The sequence below is a fragment of the Gorilla gorilla genome, chromosome 22 (assembly GCF_029281585.2).
Source record: "Gorilla gorilla gorilla isolate KB3781 chromosome 22, NHGRI_mGorGor1-v2.1_pri, whole genome shotgun sequence".
In the NCBI taxonomy this organism is placed as follows: Eukaryota; Metazoa; Chordata; class Mammalia; order Primates; family Hominidae; genus Gorilla; species Gorilla gorilla.
Window position 1 is genome coordinate 47042988 of NC_073246.2, and position 20814 is coordinate 47063801.

Sequence of the window (20814 nt, forward strand, 5' to 3'; positions counted from 1 at the left end):
AATAATATCAGATTGCCTCCCAGGGCAGTCACACTAGTTGACACTTACACTAATAGTGCATTAAGTTAGCTTCTCCCACATTCTGTAAACTGATATCTTCATAGTTTCAATTTTTATTTCTCTTTATCACTAGGAATGTTGAGCATCTCTTCAATTACATATTAACTGTTCATCTTACACCTTCTTTGAATTGTCTGTTAATATCATTTGTTCATTTGTCTTTTGAATCTCATGCCTTTTTCCTCTTGATTTTCAGAGTTCCTTTTATAGTTGATATTGTAATCCTTAGCCCTTTGAGAAGATGCAGTGTCTTCTGCAAGTCCTTTCCCCTTTGAGTAGTCTTGCACTCTGTTGAAGATGATTTGAACATATACACAAGGGTTTATTACTGTGCTGTCTGTTCTATTCCATATGTCTATTCTTTATGCCAGTGTCATGCTGTTTTGATTACTGTAGCTTTGTAATATGTTTTGAAATGAGGAAGTTTGAATCCTCCAACTTTATTATTCTTTTTTCAAAATCGTTTTGGCTATCCAGGGTCTCCTGAGATTTCATAAAGATTTTTGGATGAAGTTTTTCAAAAAATGCGATCGTTATTTTGATAGGGATTATGTTGACTCTATAGATTGCTTTGGTTAATATGGACATCTTAACAATATTAAGTCTTCTAACTCATGAACATGCGATATATTTCCATTTATTTGTATCTTCATTTCTTTCAGCAGTGTTTTATAATTTTTATTGTACAAGCCATTCACCCCCTTGGTTAGGCTTATTACTAAGTAATTTATTCTTTTTTGTGCTATTGAAAATTGTTTTCTTAATTCCCTTTTCAGATCATTCATTGTTAGTGCATGGAAATGCAACTGATTTTTGTGTGTTGATTTTGTATCCTATGATTTTGCTGAATGTGTTTATTATTTAAACAGTTTTGTGGAATCTTTAGGGTTTTCTACATATAAAATTATGTCATCTGCAAACAGATATAATTTTACTTCTTCCTTTCCATTTTGGATGCCCTTTATTTCTTTTTCATGCCTACTTAACTGTGGCTAGAACTTCTAATACTGTGTTAACTAGAAGTGGCAAAAGTGGACATCCTTGCATTGTACCTGATCTTAGAGGAACAGTTTTCAGTCTTTCACTGTTGAGTACAGTATTAACTGTGGTCTTTTCATAAATGTCCTTTATTACGTTGAGTTAGTTTTTTTTCTATTCCTAGTTTGTTGAATGTATTTATTATTATTAAGAAAGGGTGTTAAATCTTGTCAAATGCTTTTTCTGCATCAATTGAGATGATCATGTGGCTTTTGTCCTTCATTCTGTTAATGTAATGTATTAATTGATTTTCATATGTTGAACCATCCTTGCATTCCAGGAGTATCATAATGTATAATCCTTTTAATATGCTATTGAATTTGGTTTGTTGAGAATTTTTGCATCAGTAGTCATCAGAGATACTGGTTTGTAGCTTTTTTTACCCCTCTTCATGTCTTTGGCTTTGATATCAGGGTACTGCTGGCATCATAGAGTGAGCTTGGAAATGTTCTCTTCTCTTTAGTTTTTTTGGGAGAGTCTCAGGAGGACTGGTGGTAATTATTCTTAAATGTTTGGTAGAATTCTCTAGTGAAAACATTTGAGATGGAGTCTCGCTCTGTCACCCAGGTTAGAGTGCAGTGGCACAATCTTGGCTCACTGCAGCGTCCGCCTCCTGGGTTCAAGTGATTCTCCTGCTTCAGCCTCCCAAGTAGCTGGGATTACAGGTGCCTACCACCATGCCCAGCTAATTTTTGTATTTTTAGTAGAGATAGAGTTTCACCATGTTGGTCAGGCTGATCTTGAATTCCTGACCTCAGGTGATTCACCTGCCTCGGCCTCCCAAAGTGCTGGGATTACAGGCATGAGCCACTGCCCCCAGCCATGGGCTTTTCTTAATTGGGAAATTTTTGATTACTGACCCAATATTCTTATCCATTAATAGTTTGAATGAATTCGTTTTCATATTCATTATTCCTGCTGTCATTTGGTTACCATCTGCATGGAATATATTTTTCCATCCTGTCACTTTCAGCCTATGTATCCTTAGATCCAAAATTAGTCTCTTATAGACAGTACATAGTTGAATTCTGTTTTTTTTTTTTAATCCATTTACCCAATCTGTATCTTTTGATTGGGGAGTTTATTCATTGACATTTAAAGTAATCACTGATAGGGAAGACTTACTGTTGCCATTTTGCTGTTTTCTGTATGCTTGTAGCTTTTTGCTTGTTTTTCCCTTATTCTCTTACTGCCTTCCTTTGTGTTTCTTTCATTATTTTTTCTAATGATAGGTGTATTAGTCCATTTCCATTTTCATTGCTGATAAAGACATACCTGAGACTGGGCAATTTACAAAAGAAAGAGGTTTAATGGACTCACAGTTCCACCTGGCTGGGGAGGCCTCACAATCATGGCAGAATGTGAAAGGCACAATTCACATGGCAGCAGACAAAAGAGAGCTAGCTTGTGCAGGGAAACTTCCCTTTATAAAATCATCACATCTCATGATACTTATTCACTATCACAAGAATAGCATGGTAAAGACCTGCCCCTATGATTCGATTACCTCCCACTGGGTCCCTCCGACAATACATGGGAATTGTGGGAGCTACAATTCAAGATGGGATTTTGGTGGGGACATAGCTAAACCATATCTATAGGATTCTCATTTCTTTTTTTTTTTCCTTTTGTCTCCGTGGGGTACAGAATCTCATTTCTTTTTGTGTATATTCTACAGGTATTTTCTTTATGGTTACCATTGCAATTACATAAGACATCTTTAAATTATAGCATTCTATTTTAACTTAAACTTCAATTACGTAGTAAAACTTTACTTCTTTACTTCCACCCCTTCACACTTTGTTATTGAAGTCACAAATTACATCTTTATATACTGTATATCCATTAATATACATTGTAGTTGTAATGTTTTTGTCATTTAAATTTTATGCACCAAAATTACAATAGTATTGGTTACTGTATTCGTCCATGTGCCTCCCTTTACAGGAGAACCTTATTTTTCCATACAGCTTAATGTTGCTATTTACTGTCTTTTTATTTCAACTTGAAGGACTCACTTTAGCATTTCTTGTAAAGCAGGCTAGTGGTAATGTACTCCCTCTACTTTTGTTTATCTGGAAAAGTCTTAATTTCTTCTTCATTTTTGAAGGACAGTTTTGCCAGATCAAGTATTCTTGGTTGACAGGGTTGGTTTTTTTTTTTTTCTTTTAGCACTTAAAATATATCATTCCACTCCTTTTTGGCTTGCAAGGTTTCTGCTGAGAAAGCCACAGGTCTTATGAATCCTCCCTTGTATATGACAAATGGCTTTTCACTTGATGCTTTTAAGATTCTCTGTCTTCACTTTAGACAGTTTGATTAAAATGTGTCTTAGTGTGGTTCTCCTTGGATTTATCTGTATTTCATTTCTTTGAGCTTGAACTTGTATGGTCCATTTTTTTCCACAGATTTGGGAAATTGTTAGCAATTATTTCTTCAAATAAGCTCTTAGCCCCTTTCTCTCCCTCTTCTCCTTCTAGTATTCCTAGAATACTTGTATCAGTCTGCTTGATAGTGTTCTGTAAGTCCCTTAGTCTCGCTTCACTTTTCTTCATTCTTTTTCCTTTTTGCTCCTCTGACTCAGTGATTTCAAAAAAAGACAGTGACCTGTCTTCTTTTTTCTACCTCATCAAGTCTTCTGTTGCATGCCTTTAATGATATTTTCAGTTCAGTTATTGTATTTTTCAGCTCCAGAATGTTTGGCTCATTTTATACTAATATCTCTTTGTTGATATGCTCATTTTGTTCTTGCTAAGTTTTTCTTATTTTGTTTAGTTGTCTATGTTCTCTTCTAGCTCATTAGGCATCTTTATGACAGATATTTTAAATTCTTTTTTAGACAGCTGATAGATGTGCATTTCTTTAGGGTCAGTTTCTGGAAATTTACTTTTGGTCCTTTGGTTGGGCCATGTTTTCCTGTTTCTTGTATGCCTTGTTTATTTGTGTGCTTTGCTAATATTTGGGCATTTGAAAAAAGAACCACCTCTCCCAGTCTTTGTGTACTGGCTGTGTAGAGAGAAAGTTCTTCACTAACAAGCTGGCTAAAAAATCTAGGACCTCTTACGCTTTTTCTGATTTCCTGCTTCTCCTGGTGTCTTCCTGGAAAACTGTAGCTCTAATGTGCTGCTTGCCTCTGTTTTTAGTGGCTCCCAAACTCTGGCACCAGTCTCATCACCGAGTCTGATGAGACTCAGGCAAGACAGAAACCAGCCCTTTGGGCAGACTCCAGACAGCCAGAACATCAGACTAATGATCCACTCTTTTGTTTCCATCCCAAGAGAAGAGCCCCAGTATGGAGGCTTCCTCCCACTTAGGGGGCACCTTGCTATTTAGGGAAAGGGGCGCAAACAGGCATGCCAAACATCGTGAAATTTCCTATCCCTTTCATTGGAATCTCTTCCTAGTTTTACAATGGCCTGGATACTGTAGCTTCTCAGTTGGTCTCCAGAGTTCTCACAGAGCCATTCTGGTCTGTATATTGTTGTTAACTCAGGGTCTCTATGGGGGAAAGAGGGCCTGTAGCTTCCTAGACTGCCATCTTGTTGAAGTCGTAGTCCAAACACCATTGATTTTTTAATGTTAACCTTATGGCCAGCAACTTAACTCACTTCTTATTCTATTTATACTTTCCTGGTTGTTCTTGAATGTACCAAGTCACAGTCTGTAGATATTGACTGTTCTATATCTTCTTTTGTTATACCAGTGTTATTTTTCTTTATTCCTGCTGTCCAGGACCTTGGATGATATGTTACAGCACTGTCCATGTTTTCTTCCTGAATCTCAGAGAGATTGTGAGTGAAGTTTCTCCATGATGTACAGTTTTTCCTACAGGGTTTTAGTAGGTAGCCTTCATCATGCTAGGAAAATTCTCTTCTATTCCTATTGTCTTAGAGCCTTTTTATTATCATATATTGGTGTTACTTTATCAAATGTTTTATGTGTGTCTATTTTTAATAATGGTAAATAATTAATAGATTTCCTGATGTTGACCACCTTTTTGCATTTTTGACATAAACCTTACTTTATTATAGTCACTCATTGTTTTAACATACTGTTTGATTTGGATGACTAATATTTTACTTAGGATTTTTGTTTATAAGTTAAATAGGCCTATACTTTTTCTAAACTTTTTAATTGTTCTTATCTGATTTTGGAATCCAGGTTATATAGCCTCATAAAGTGTGTTTGTCTTCTTGTTCTACTTTCTGAAGTCTCTTCTGTGAGACAGCAGTGTATAGAACCCAAGAGTGAAAACATCCAGTCCTCAAATATATATATATATATATATATATATATTTTTGTGTGTGTGTGTGGTTATCTTCATGGTCATCCTCATCATTTTGGCAGGAGACCAGTCTAGATATTGTAGTTGTAATTTCAGGTCCTTTTCTGGTTACTAGTTTCTTAAATTTTTGTTTCTTCTAGAACAAATTTTTAGCCTTCATATTATTCTAGAAATTTATCTAGAATTTGAAGGTTTGAGGCTTCTTTGAAATAAGCCAGTTGATTGTGGCATTCAGGCAGAGAAGGTGGATCTATAATTAGAGAATAGAGTAGTGGTAGTAAGAGAATGAGAGCTAAAAAGGAGTCAGCTAATGCAGTCAGAAAGAAGAATGCTAGAATTTTACTATAGTAGAGCTACAATAATTTCTGTGGTTATGGTTTCAAAGAGAAGGTATGGGAAGGAGTAACCAAATAAGGTGGACATTTGAAAATTATGATGTATTTTACAAAGATAGCCCCACCCCAATGCCTCTCATCTAAAATCCTCTCCAACAATGTGACCTTGCCACTGTACCATTAAGAGGTGATGTCTCTGTCCCATCCCCCTGAATCTGAGCCTGTCATGTGGCTGCTTTGAATAAGAGAATGTGGTGGAAGTAATGCAGTGCTAGTTCTGGCATAGCCTTAATTGGCCTGGCAACTTCCATTTCTTGCCTCTTGGTGGCAGCCACCATGTGAGAGTTGTGACTACCTTGAGACCACCGGGCTATAAGAAGCTGCCCCTCCGTGTAGAGAGGCCCTGGAAGATGAGATGCCACTTGAAGACAGAGAGAGGGCAAGGAACAGTGAAGCACCAAATGTGTAAGAAAAGAGTTCACCTGGAAAATGGAAGAGAGAAGACAAAATTACCAATATCGGAATGGGAGAGGTGAAATTACCACAGATGATACAGATACTAAAAGGATTGTGAAGAGAAATTATAAACAAGGCTATGCCAATTGACAATTTAGATGAAATGGACATATTTCCTGAAAGACACATACTACCAAAGCTCACTTAAGAAGAAGTAGATAACTTGGGCTATCTATATGTATTAGAGAAAATGAATTTGTAATTTAAAGCCTTTCCCACCAAAAATGACAACAAAAGAAAAACCCCAAGCTCAGATGGCTTCGCTATTGAATTCCAAACATTTAAGGAAGAAATACCCATTTTGCACAAAATGTTCCAAAATTGAAGTGAAAGAAATACTTCCCAACTCACTCTGTGAGGCCAGCATTTCCCTGGTTCCAAAACCAGATGAAGACACCACAAGAAAATAAAACTACATGTTAAAATGTGTCATGAACATAGATCCAAAAGTTCTAGCAAAACTTTAGCAAACCAAATACAGCATCATGACCAAGTAGGGGCTATCCCAGGAATTCCAAGATAAATGAAACATTTGAAAAATCAATAAAAATCACCATATTAACAAACTAAAAAAGACACAGAAAAGGCATTTTGCAAAATCCAACATGTGTTCCTCATAAAAACTCATAGCAAAATAGAAATAGAAGGAAACCTTCTCAACCTATAAAGGAAATCTATGAAAAATCTACAGGTAATGTCATTCTTAACAGGGAAGGACTGAATGTGTTTGCCTAAGATCAGGAACAAAACAAGATTGTCTGCTCTCCCCACTTCTGTTCAACATTGTATTGGAAGTTCTAGCCAGTGCTATAAGGTCCTAAGAAATCAGTGGTATCCATATTGAAGAGGAAAAAGTAAAACTGTCTTTATTTGCAGACATACTTGTCTATGTAGGAAATGAGATTGATATTATACAAAACTATGAGAATGAATGAATGATTTTAGCATTGTGGCAGAATATAAGATCCAAAATGCAAAATACAAAATCAGTTATATTTTTTACACCTGCAACAAGCAGTTGAACTTGAAATGTGTAAAGCAATACACTGAAAGCTGTATATTGAAAACTGTTAACACATTGCCTAGAGAAATTAAAGAACTAAATAAATGGAGAGATACATCATGGTCACTGGTTGGAAAACTCAGTATTGTCAAGATACCAGTTTTCACCAGATTGATCTATAGACTCAATGCAATCCTAATCAAAATCTCAACAGGATTTTTTAGAGAAATTGACAAACTGATTCCAAAATCCATATGGAAATGCAAAGGACATAGAATAGCTAAAACAACTTTCAAAAGGAAGAACAAAGTAAAAGGCTAATACTACCTGATTTCAAGATAGTAATTAAGAAAGTATGATTTTGGCATAAAGATAAGTACACAAACAACTGATTCCTTATTATTTAGAGTGGTTTTAGGTTTATAGGAAAATTGAGTGGTAGATACAGAATTTCCCATATACCCAGTGCCCTCACGTATGCACAGCCTCCCCATCATCAGCATCTCCCACTCTAGTGCTATATTCATTACAATCGAAGAAGCTACATGGACACATCATCATCACCCAAAGCCCACAGTTTACAATGGGGCTCACTCTTGATGCTGCACATTGTCTGGCTTTGGACAAATGTATAATGACCTGTATCCACCATCACAGTGTGAGATCAGAGTAGTTTCACTGCCCTAAAAATCCTCTGTACTCTGCCTGTTCACCCCTCTCACCTCCTAACCTCTGGCAACAGCTAATCTTCTTAATGTCTTTGTAGTTTTGCCTTTTCCAGAATGTGATCTAGTTGGAATCATACAGTATGTAGCCTTTTCAGATTGGCTTTTTACACATAGTAATTTACATTCAAGATTCTTTGATGCCTTTTCATGGCTTGATTGTTCATTTCTTTTTAGTGCTAAATAATAGTTTGGATGTACCAGAGTTTATTCATTCACTTGCTGAAGGTTCATTGCTTCCACGCTTTGGCAATTACAAATAAAGCAGCTATGAATATCTGTGTGCAGGTTTTTTTGTGGACATGAGTTTTCAAGTCCTTTGGGTAAGTACCAAGGAGCACGAATGCTGGGTAGTATGGTGAGGGTATGTTGAGTTTTGTCAGAAACTGCCAAACTGTCCTTCAAAGTGGCCGCACTGTTTTGCATTCCCACCAGCAATGAATGTTGTCCCACATTGTCACCAGTATTCAGTGTTGTCAGCGGTTCTGGTTTTGGGCCGTTCTAATACACATGTAGTAGTATCTCGTTTTAATTTGCAGATTCCTCATGGCATATGATGTGGAGCATCTTTTCATGTGCTTATTTGCCATCTGTATATCTTCTTGAATGACGTGTCTGTTAAGTTTTTTTGGCCATTTTTTAATCAGGTTGTTCATTTTCTTCTTGTTGAGTTTAGAGAGTTTTTTGTATATTTGGAAGAGTTCTTCATAGATTTATCAGATATGTCTTTTGCAAATATTTTCTCCTAGTCTGTGGCTTGTCTTTTCACTCCCTTGTCTTTCACAGAGTAGAACTTTTTAATTTTAATAAAGTCCAGCAAATCAGTTATTTCTTTCATAGATTGTGCCTTTGATGTTATATCTGAAAAGTCATCACCAAACCCAAGATCATCTAGATTTTCTTCTGTGTTATCTTCTAGGAATTTTATAGTTTTGCATTTTACGTTTAGGTTGTGACCTACTTTGAGTTAATTTTTGTGAAGGGTGTAAAACCTATGCCTAGATTCTTTTTTTTTTTTTTCTGCATGTTTATGTCCATTGGTTCTAGCACTGTTTGTAGAAAATACTACCTTTTGTCCATTTCATTGTCATTGCTCTTTTGTCAAAGATCAGTTGACTGTATTTATGTAGGTCTATTTCTAGACTTTTTATTCCGTCCCATTGATCTATTTGTATATTCTTTCACCAATACCATGCTGTGCTGATTACTCTAGTATAGTAAGTCTTTAAGTCAGGTAATGTTAATATTACAGCTTCATTATATTCCTTCAATATTGTGTTTGCTCTTCTGGATTTCCCTTTTTATATCAGCCTTAGGAACAGTTCATCAATGTCTACAAAATAACTTGTTGAAATATTGATTGGGATTGTGTTGAATCTCTATGTCAAGTTGGACAGAACCAACGCTGAGTCTTCCTAGCCATAAATATGGAATATCCATTTATTTAGTTCTTTGATTTCTTTCTTTGGAATTTTATAGTTTTACTTATACAGATCTTGTACATACTTTGTCAAATTTATACCTAAATATTTCAGTTTTGGGGGTGTTAGTGTAAATGATGTTGTGTTTTTAATTTCCAATTCTGCTGTTCATTGCTGGTCACAGTTAATTTTTGACCAAGGCACAAAGGCAATTCAGTGGAGAAAGAATAGTCTTTTCAACAGTGATGCTGAAATAAGTGGATATTCCTGTGCAGAAAAAAAAAAAGGCAAAAAAAATCAAGCAACCAAACAAATGGACTTCACTTATATTTTGCACCATATACAAAATGAATTTGTAATGGGCCATAGACCTAAATGCATAAAAATTCTGGAAACAGGAGATAATGTTTGTGACATTGAGTTAGGCAAGTTTTTAGCTACACTAAAAAAGACTTTCCATAAAAGGAAAAAAACTGTCAAAGTTTAAAAATTACTTCTTTCAAAAGGCACTGTTTAAACAGTGAGAAATAAACTGACAAACAGGGAGAAAATGTTTGCAAATCATATATCTAATAAACGATTGGTATCCACAATCCACTGGTACTCTCAAAACGCAACAAGGGGAAAAATAGTTTTTAAAATGGGCAAAATCTTTGAATGGACACTTCACCAAAAAAAGATACACAGATGTGAAATAAGCACGTGAAAAGCTGGTCAACACCATTAGTCACTGATGAAATGCAAAGGAGATGCCACAACACATCTCTTGGAGTGGCTGAAATTAAAAAGACTGGCCAAACCAAATGTTGACAGTGATATGGAGGAACTGGTACTGTCATCCACTGTGGCTAGGTATGTAAATAGAACAATCACTTTTAAAGACAGTTTGACACAGCCAGGCACGGTGGCTCATGCTTTTAATTCCAGCACTTTGGGCCAAGGCAGATGGATCGCTTGAGGTCAGGAGTTCGAAACCAGCCTGGGCAACATGGCGAAACCCCATCTCTACTAAAAATACAAGTATTAGCCAGGCATGGAATCCCATCTACTCGGGAGGCTGAGGCAGAAGAATCACTCAAACCCAGGAGGAGGAGGTTGCAGTGAGCTGAGATTGCGCCATTGCACTCCAGCTTGGGCATCAGAATAAGACTCAAAACAAAACAAAGACAGTTTGACAGTTCCTTAAAAAGTTACAGATATGGCCAGGCGTGGCGGCTCACACCTGTAATCCCAACTCTTTGGGAGGCTGAGGCAAGTGGATCACAAGGTCAGGAGTTCGAAACCAGCCTGGCCAGTATGGTGAAACCCTGTCTCTACTAAAAATACAAAAATTAGCCGGGCATGGTGGCACACACCTGTAGTCCCAGCTACTCAGGAGGCTGAGGCAGGAGTATCGCTTAAACCTGGGAGGCAGAGGTTGTGGTGAGCTGAGATCACGCCACTGCACTCCAGCCTGGGCAACAGAGCGAGACTCTGTCTCAAAAAAAAAAAAAAAAAAAAAAGTTACAGATATGCCTGCCATGCAGCCTAGCCATTTCACTCCTAGTGGTTTACCAAAGAGAAATGAAAGCGTATGTCCACACAGAGTTGTAAATGAATGTTTGTAGGACTTTCTTTGTAATAGACAAAATAGTCAAAAACTGGAAGCAATCCACACGGCCATCAACCGCTAAATAGATAGAACAGATGGTGGCGTATCCATACAGTGGAGTACTACTGGGTGAAAAAAAGAACAGTGATATACACTACAGCATAGAGAAATCTCAAAATAATTACACAGAGTGAAAGAAGCCAGATGAAAAAGAGGAATTACCATACAGTCCCATTTGTATACATCTTGGGAGAATGCAGACTAAGCTGCAGTGGCAGAAAGCAGGTCAGTTATTGCCTAGTGGGGACAGAACGAGATGTAAGGAGACAGGAGGTTTGGGGAGTGAGGTCTCATGGGTACATACAAATGTCAAAACTTACCACAGTGTCCCTTTAAGTGTGTGCAGTTTATTGTATGTCAGTTGTACCGCAGTAACTCCAGGAGAAGAAATCACATGAGAAAATGCTTATATAAGTAAATGACAGAAAGCACCACAACTATATGAATCAGAAAAATTCAAATAAGTTAGAAGGACGCAAACAGTAAAGTTAAGAGCAGAAATTAGTTTTGTAAGCAACAAAGATGTAGCAGTGAGCAGTAACCCAAAGGTTGATTAAAGTCAGCAGAACCGGTGAGGCTGATCAGGAAGGCAGAAGGCACTACCAAAACGTATCTGGAATGAAAACACGGATATCCTTCAGGGTCCAGCAGAGATTGCTACAGTGGAGAGTCCTAGACACTTCAGCACTGATAGGTTTTAAAACTGAGACAAAATAGAACATTTTCTAGAAAAGCGTACATTGCTAAAAGTGACTTAAGCATATGCAGAAAATTGGAATAGAACTCTGCCTATTAAATTAAATCTCACACACACACACACACACACACACACAGAGAGAAGAAATTAAGAAAATAGAAGGAAGGAAGGTCTGTGGAGAGAGGGGAAGTGGTTGGCCCAGACAACATTGAGTGAGTTCTAGACATCGTTTGTGGGATGATGATCCCCATTTTATGTAATATTTTCCAAGGATAGAAAAGTAGGGAAGAACTCTGCAGCTCATTGTGTGGCTCATAACTCAAAGGTTACTACAACCTTTATCTCCACACCAGACAAGGACAGTAAAGGAAAACAAAACGACAACATGTCATGGAAATACACATTTATACACTTACATTATCTTTAAAAATTTAGCAAGCCAAATTCTATTTTATATTTTTTAAAGCTTCATTAATTCCTCTTAAATCTATCATTTCAATGTGATTTTAATAAAAATCTTATTTTTTCATAGTACTTAAAAATTGAATCCCAACATGGAAATAGAAAACTAACAATATAAAACCATAGTAATCAAAAGTGAGTGGTAATTTTCAGCAGAACAGTGGCACAACATACAATCTGAAAAGACCTGCAGACCCGTGGGGCAGCACTGGTGATCAGGCCTGCCCGTGTTTAAAAGAAAATGTAAACTAGATGGAGGCTTGTCTCTCTCACAGAAAATTAAGTCCAAAAATAGGTGGCCCAGAGATGCTCTGGTGGCTCCATGGTCTGGAGCCTGATCCCTCTTTGTCCCGCACCATCTAAGAGGTCTCTTCTGAGTTCAGGGTCTTCATAATCCCTAGAGCTGACGAAATCCCTGAGCACCCAGTCTGAATTCCAGGCACAGGGACACTTCAGCCAGCTCAGCTCATCATCCAGAGCTCAGGCACAGGGCTCCACTCGCTATGGGGCAGCTGGGGTGGCCGGGCTTACACACTCAGCCACCTGGAAGAGGACTGGGGCTCTGTCATGCAGGAGGAAGGGAAGAAAGGCAGAGCTGCAGCCAGCAGTCTGTGCTAGACGTGGTGCTCGCAGAAGACATGGACAAAGTAGCCAACGACCAGTCCTGGAGAAACAGGCTGTCTGTGCAGAGAAGCAGCCCGCCATACACTATCCACAAAGCACATGCCAGGACAGTTAAGGACCTGAGTATGCAGAGCAGTGCCTGGCAGTTGCAGGGTTCTTCAGTAAGGCACAGAAAACCCAAATTATAAAGAAAAGTGAATAAATTTGACTAAATTAAAATTTCAGGAAGTATTTACTATAACCCACATATTTGGAAAAGAAAAGCCACATATTGGGAAGAGATTTCTGATGTCTCATGTGACCAACAAAGGATTCGACTTGGTTACAGGCTGACTCCAGCACCTGCATAGCACAAAGCCATCCATTTGGAGGATCCTTGCTGGGGCGTGGGGATGTCACACACATAAATGCAGGAGTCGGGGCTCATGGACCTGAACCCTTCAGATCCAAGCCTTTTATTATATAGTAATTAGACTTTACCTCAAGGAAGAAACAAACACAAGCTGATAGAACCTAGCATGGGTGGGCCAAAAAATAGCAAATGGCCAGAAAAGTTGCCCAGAAAGAGCCCTGGTGGCCAAAATGATGCCAGTTGGCTGCAGCTGTGTCCTTGCTCTGGGAGAGTAGAGAGTGGGGAGCAGCCACCTTGGAGGGCCAGGTGGATGGGGCTGGGTGAGGCTGAACTGTTCCCCTTACACAGGGCACAGTGGCAGGCAGAGGGCCCAGGGCCATGGTAGGCTGGGGGTGGGGTGGGAGCCACGGCACTGCCATTGGAGGTCACCAGGGTGTCCATCCCACTGGCAGGCAGTTTGGCAGTGAATGCAGCCCCAGAGAGTTGTCCACAAGACCATGGGGTGAGAGGCTCCCATGGGGTTGGCCACCCCACGGTGATTATGTTGGCGCGGGAGCCGTGGGAAGGAACGAGAGTCTTGGTTCAGATGACCTCGGCCTGTGCCCTCAGCTGCACAGAGCTGTGGGAACAAACAAGACCATCCAGAGGAGGACCAGCAGCCTGTCTATTCAGAGTCGGCTATGGCAAGGGGGCCAGACCACTGTGTTGGGCAGACTCAAAGGCAGGCACAGGAAGAGGGATGGCTTTATTGCAGGGAAAGGGGGAGGCTTTGGGTATGTTGTGATGGAGGTAGGGGAAGCCAAGATGGGCTCTGCAGAAGGTGGCCTCCCGTGCAGCTGCTTGAAGAACCCAGGGGCATCTCTGGCTGGTCCTGGGTTGGAAGCAGGAAGGAGTGGGCGTGAGGCAACCATTAGGAAGCTGTAGTCCTTCCTGAAAGCCTGGCTGACTGGGCTGAGTGCTGTGGAGGCTGTGGATTGGGTCAGAGTAGTTCTCCTGCCCTGTGTGGTCTGGCCGACGTCTGTCTGCAGCTCAGTCTCTCAGGCCGGGACCTTTACTGAATCAGGGGACAGATCAGATGATAGCAGTCTGGACTCTGTTCCTAAAGAAATGGCACAAGGAAAATGAAAGACGAAGAAGGCCAGGCACAGATGCCTAGACCCGGGTGCACTGAGCCCGAGGCCATGCTGTGAGAGTGGGGACACCTGTAGGTTCCTTGGGTGTCAGCCAAACACACTTCATGGCACGCTGTGAGTGGGCACCTCCCATGGGGTCCGCAGGACAGGTGGCTGTGGACATGTAGTGGGTATCTCTAGGAGATGTCCTGCCTGCAGTCTTGGCAGAGCTTTACTTGTTTTATTTGCATGGACGCTGACTGTGTCTGACACCCTCTCACTGGCGCTAGGCGATTTCATCCTGATGAAGTTTGTCCCAGCTGTACTTTGTGAGGTGCATTAGTGGAAGCTGGTGCCACACCATTTCCCACCCAGGGCCTCTGCAGAGCCGTAGACACTCTTGGAATTCTCTTACAAAGCATACGTTCAGAATTAATGACTCCTAACAAATGAAGGTTTCTGCAGGATCACTGCTTTAAAGTTTGCCCAGAAGACCTAATTCAGCTTAAAGATGCTCTGAGTCCATAGAGGCTTCTAATCTGTAGAAGAAAGGGGCCTGTGTTTCTTAGAGGTATTGAATCATTTCATGCTTTTTCTGTAAGCTGGGGAAACCTTCATTTTCATTTCCATTTTGGAAGGTGGAAGGAATGTGTCATAGGAATTGGAGGATTTGTCCATTCGACACATATTTATTGATCTTCTGTATGTGCCAGGTACATATTGTAAGTGCTGGGATAGGTCAGTAAAGAAAGCAGACAGAAACCTCTTCCTGCACTGGGGTAGGATGGGAGCAGAGAGTCCAACATGGATCTGTAAATTATGTGGAAGTCAGAATGGGGTTGGAGGGCTTGGGCGGCAGGGAAGGGAGGCCTCAGGCAGCAGGTAAGCAAAAGGCTTGAGTGGCTGGGAAGGGAGGCCTCCCTCAGAACGGCTTTTGTACAGGGACCTAAAGTGGGGGCAGCCGTGGCTGCCTCTGGGATTGGTGTTCCAGCTGGTGGACCTGTGGACAGAAGCTTTGGGCAAGCAGCAAGGAGGTCCCTGAGGGTGGCCAGAAGCTTGGGGACAGGTGCAGGGTGAGAGGTGACAGGGCTGGGGGATCTGGCCGGAGGACTGCTGGCATTTTCTTGGGAGCCACTGGACTGTTTTGTGCCAGGGAATGGCCTGTGCTGGCCCACGTGTTCACAGGGGTCAAGAGGAGAGGGCTTGGGGCAGGCACAGGGTTCCCCTTAGGAGAGGGCGCCATGACACAGGCAGGGGGGCGTGACTTGACCCATGGCCTAGCAGTGGCAGTGGCCAGAAGTCAGGTCCTATATCTCTTCCAAAAGTGGATCCCAGGTGATCTGCTGATGACTGCTGTGACAGGGATGAGCAGGGTGAGGGTGACCCCAGAGTGGGGACTGAGCAGCTGGAGGTCAGTGCTGGAGCATATCCAGAATGAGGCGTAAACAGGTGAGGTTGGCGGCTGTTTGTCATGTGCTGCCTACCCCACTTGCCAGCTCTGCCCCACTAGGCTCTTGAGGGGGCATGGAGTGGCCCTGAGACTTCAGGCCTCCAAATACAACTGTGGGCATTGTCAGGCAGAGGCTGTGCCGTGGAGTGAGTGACGGAGGGGGGATATATGGAGGCTGGTTCCAGTCTGGGCGTCAGCCTCCTCCAGTCTCAAGTCCTGCCACATCCGCAGATCTAAGCCCGAATGTTTCTCATCTGCCCTGGCCTCGCTGTCCCCACACTGCCCAGTCGACCCTCATTTCTGACCTGTACTGCTGAGCGTCTTCCCCTGCAGCGCGTGCCACACTGTGCTGAGCGTCTTCCCCTGCAGCGTGTGCTGAGCGTCTTCCCCTGCAGCGTGTGCTGAGCGTCTTCCCCTGCAGCCTGTGCCACACTGTGCTGAGCGTCTTCCCCTGCAGCCTGTGCCACACTGTGCTGAGCGTCTTCCCCTGCAGCGTGTGCTGAGCGTCTTCCCCTGCAGCCTGTGCCACACTGTGCTGAGCGTCTTCCCCTGCAGCGCGTGCCACACCGTGCTGAGCGTCTTCCCCTGCAGCGTGTGCTGAGCGTCTTCCCCTGCAGCCTGTGCCACACCGTGCTGAGCGTCTTCCCCTGCAGCGTGTGCTGAGCGTCTTCCCCTGCAGCCTGTGCCACACCGTGCTGAGCGTCTTCCCCTGCAGCGTGTGCTGAGCGTCTTCCCCTGCAGCCTGTGCCACACCGTGCTGAGCGTCTTCCCCTGCAGCGTGTGCTGAGCGTCTTCCCCTGCAGCCTGTGCCACACTGTGCTGAGCGTCTTCCCCTGCAGCGTGTGCTGAGCGTCTTCCCCTGCAGCGCGTGCCACACTGTGCTGAGCGTCTAACCCTGAAGCGTGTGCTGAGCGTCTTCCCCTGCAGCCTGTGCCACACTGTGCTGAGCGTCTAACCCTGCAGCGCGTGCCACACTGTGCTGAGCGTCTTCCCCTGCAGCGCGTGCCACACTGTGCTGAGCGTCTTCCCCTGCAGCCTGTGCCACACTGTGCTGAGCGTCTTCCCCTGCAGCCTGTGCCACACTGTGCTGAGCGTCTTCCCCTGCAGCCTGTGCCACACTGTGCTGAGCGTCTTCCCCTGCAGCGCGTGCCACACTGTGCTGAGCGTCTTCCCCTGCAGCCTGTGCCACACTGTGCTGAGCGTCTAACCCTGCAACGGGTGCCACACTGTGCTGAGCGTCTTCCCCTGCAGCGCGTGCCACACTGTGCTGAGTGTGTTCCCCTGCAGCGCGTGCCACACTGCTGACGCCACTTCGGAAAATGCGCATGCGCCAGCCCCTCCCCTGAGACACTCCATGAAATTAGATTGGGCCACTCCAGAGGCCTCTCTCTGCCATCTCAATACCGCCCCCTCCCTCATCAAGCTCCTGGCTGCTCAGGGGCCCCTGCCCTGCCCCTCTGCCCTGGCTGCCCTTGCTGCTGTCCTGTGTCCCCTGCCCCCCCCAGGCTGGGACATGCGTTCCTCCCTCAGCCTCACAGCCCCCTCCTTTGGGGCTAAGCTTCAGGGTCACCCCAGGAGCATTCCTTCAAGTACATACACCCCTTTTTCTTTTTCACAGAACCCCGCCCTTTCTCCCAAATTGATTTTACCTCAATTTATGGTTCTTCATTTGTCTTTTTATTGCATTATTGTTTAGCTCCTGGGCTGTGTCTCCCCCCAGTACCTCACACCCTGTGTATGTAGCGCCCATCAAAGGGTGCTCCAGACACAGCAACTCCCAGGCTGAGCAGAGCATCTCTGCTGTTTGTGGGGCTCAGAAAGAGAGAACAGGCATATTGTGAAGGCATGTGTGTGTTGGAGCTGATAATGAATACCTAAGTTGCCATTGGCATGCGTCATTGGTGTCCTGCATGTCAGCTGCACACATGCAGTCGCTGTAAATCCCCACACCCTACCTGCCTGTGCATTCAGTGCCATTGTCACTTGCAGAGAACAGGAAATAAGCAGTTTAATGTTTTGAAGGACCTCTTGAAGAGCTGTCCTTTTTTAAGAAGTATAGTGGTCCCCGCTTCTCCGTAGATGTGTCTCAAGACCCCCAGTAGACTCCTGAAACTGTAGATAGTACTGAACCCTGTACGTGCTGGTATTTTTCCTGTAAGTACCTTCCTATATAAAGTTTAATTTATGATTAGACACAGTAAGAGATTAACAGTCACTAATAATAAAATAAGAGTGACTTGAACACAAGCACGGTGATGCTGTGGCCATCAATCTTATCACCAAGGCGACTGCTAATGGGCCAGCGGCATCCGCAACGTGGATGGTTCACATCCCGGGCTGGACAGCACAAGATTGCACCACACTCCTCAGAACGGCATACAGTTGAAAGTCTGGAAGTGTTTATTTCTGGAATTTTTCATTTAATATCTTCAGATCACGGTTGACAGTGAGTAACTGAAACCTCTGAAAGTGAAACCTCAGATAAGGAGACCTGCTATAATAAAATAAATATGTAATTTCCTTTCTGATATTTCCCACAGATTTCTCACAAGAAACATATGTGGCTCACTGATTGTGGGAAAATGTAATGGTAAAAACAATCACAGTGTAAAATGACTTTTAAGTAGATTTTTGTCTTTGTGATCGTAAGCTGCTAAATCAGTCTGTTACTTTTTGTTGCACTCCTTTGTCAGTTGGTTGGGATCCTGCGGAATTGCCAGTGCATCCCTGTAACCACGCAGGCTTGGGCTGGGCCGCGTCGGCACTGAGTCCGAGCTGCCTGAAGACTGTGCTTTCTTCTCCCTCCAGCTGGAACGTGGTGGGCATCCAGGGATCCCTGCTCAGCATTTTCGTGGAGCCCATTTACTTCTCGAGCATCATCCTGGGCAGCCTTTACCACGGGGACCACCTTTCCAGGGCCATGTACCAGCGGATCTCCAACATAGAGGACCTGCCACCTCTCTACACCCTCAACAAGCCTTTGCTCAGTGGCAAGTATCTCTAGAGTGTGCTGATTTGATCTCTGTCTTGATTTTGCAATGTTTTCATCCTCATGAATGAAAAAAACACCACCTGAGCTGCTCTGTGGCTATCAAAAGAACATCAGAGTCCTTCTAAAGAGACCCAAGGTGATGTTTCTGAGTCTCTCCGGGCCTTGTCTCTAGGGCCTTTTAAGTGAGTCTCTCTGTAAGATTAATCTCCTTTACAGATCACAAACCTAGCCATTCATAGAAGAATTGATGGGTTCACACCTGTCATCCCAACACTTTGGGAGGCCAAGGCTAGTGGATTGCTTGAGCCCAGAAGTTCAAGACCAGCCTGAGAAAAATGGCAAAACCCCATCTCTACAAAAAATACAAAAAAATCAGCCAGATGAGGTGGGGCACGCCTGTGGTCCCAGCTACTTGGGAGGCTGAGGTGGGAGGATCATCTGAGCCCAGGAGGTCAAGGTTGCAGTGAGCCAAGATTGTACCACTGCACTCCAGCCTGGACAACAGAGTGAGACCCTGTCTTTAAAAAAAAAAAAAAGAAAGAAAGAAATGAGAAATGAAAAGAATGAAATTATGACTGGGCTGGGCACCTGTCTGTTTTCCTCTCACTCAGGCACTGTATTCATTCCTGTCTCAGCAGCAGAGACTCAACAGACACTGAAAATTATGTCAGCATTGGCTTTCCCAGACTAACCCTGAGCCAGGTCTCCGGGACGTTTACGCTGTCTTAGAGCCACCAGGGTGTCCACAGTGATGAGCTGCCTAGAGCCTGCCCTGGGCTCCCTGGAGAGGCCCTGTTGGCTCCGAGAGATGGTGACAGGTGGAACCAGGGGTGCCAATGGCAGGCAGAGGCTGTCTCTCTGGTGTCTGCACCTACCCTCGATTCCCTTCATTGCTGGTTTTCTTTTTTCTTTTTTTAGAATTTCAGTGGCTAACAGTAAAGTGAACAGGAGCTTTTGAATTCAAAGGTCCTAACTTCTAAGCTCACCTTTATTTAAAAGGACACAGTTAAGGTATTTTTATCTTTTTAAACATATAATTTTACTACTTTTTTAAAAGCTCAAAACTAAAACCATAATCCTAACCTGAAACACGTTTATTTTGGGGGGTGTGTGTGCTTGTGTTTGTGCTGCCTTGTTTTCTAGTGCCTGGCAACTAGCACGCCTTTAATTTGAGAAAAAGCAGTGTGGAATTTTATTTGAAAGCATGCCTGTCAGAGCACATGAAGGAGGCAGGGATGGGGAAAAACAGTTGTCTTTAATTAAATTTTACAGCTCCGTAACTTAACCGTTGTGTTTTAAGAAAAACAAAATAGACAGATAAAACTTGATGGTAGGTAGGTTGAAATTGTAGCATCAATGTCTTTGGAAGTATTTTGTTGTGTATTGGTGTGTGAATTTCTCATGATTCAGAAAATTTCCCTCTTTGCTCTCTATTTTCTGTACTTGAGCAAAGAGTGCTTTAATTTTAGCTGTCACTCATCTTTTATATGCATAGATACTTAAAACATTGCATGTGGAATATGGGACACATAGGTGATACTCAAAAATAGTTGTTAATTAGGGCCTTGTTGAATAGTGCTGTCTAAGCAATATCTCATCCGTAACTAAAATCTGCAAAGACAGAATCATTTTGCTAAAGAAATTTTCTAAGATATTGAAAGTAGAGCTCATTTATAAAAGTCAGTGTATTTTTATCATATCTCACTTATGTGAAAAGCATCTATATCTGTTAAAAGACCTTGAAAGATAGTGTCTGCAAGATAGAGACTTCAAAGTTACTGATGCTGCTGTTTATCCTTTCCTCCTCAGTATCTTCTCTGGTTTTTTGTTTGTTTTTTTTTGAGACAGAGTCTTGCTCTATTGCCCAGGCTGGAGTGCAGTGGCGTGATCTTGGCTCACTGCAGCCTCCACTTCCCAGGTTCAAGCAATTGTCCTGCCTCAGCCTCCCAAGTAGCTGGGATTACAGGCGTATGCCACCACACCCAGCTAATTTTTGTATTTTTAGTAGAGACGGGGTTTCACCATGTTGACCAGGCTGGTCTTGAATTCCTGACCTCAGGTGATCTGTCCACCTCAGCCTCTCAAAGTGCT

At 42.6% G+C, this 20814-nt stretch overlaps 1 protein-coding gene across 13 annotated transcripts in view; it reads left to right on the forward strand.

Moving 5' to 3' along the window:
• The window catches only part of ADARB1 (adenosine deaminase RNA specific B1), a 161286-nt gene that overhangs the window by 117608 nt on the left and 22864 nt on the right, over positions 1 to 20814 (forward strand). For all 13 annotated transcript variants that reach the window (XM_031005171.3, XM_055373731.2, XM_031005174.3 and 10 more), the window contains one exon: positions 18540 to 18721. In XM_031005171.3, coding sequence (XP_030861031.1) covers positions 18540 to 18721 — 182 coding nt within the window. The remainder of the gene's footprint in view (positions 1 to 18539; positions 18722 to 20814) is intronic.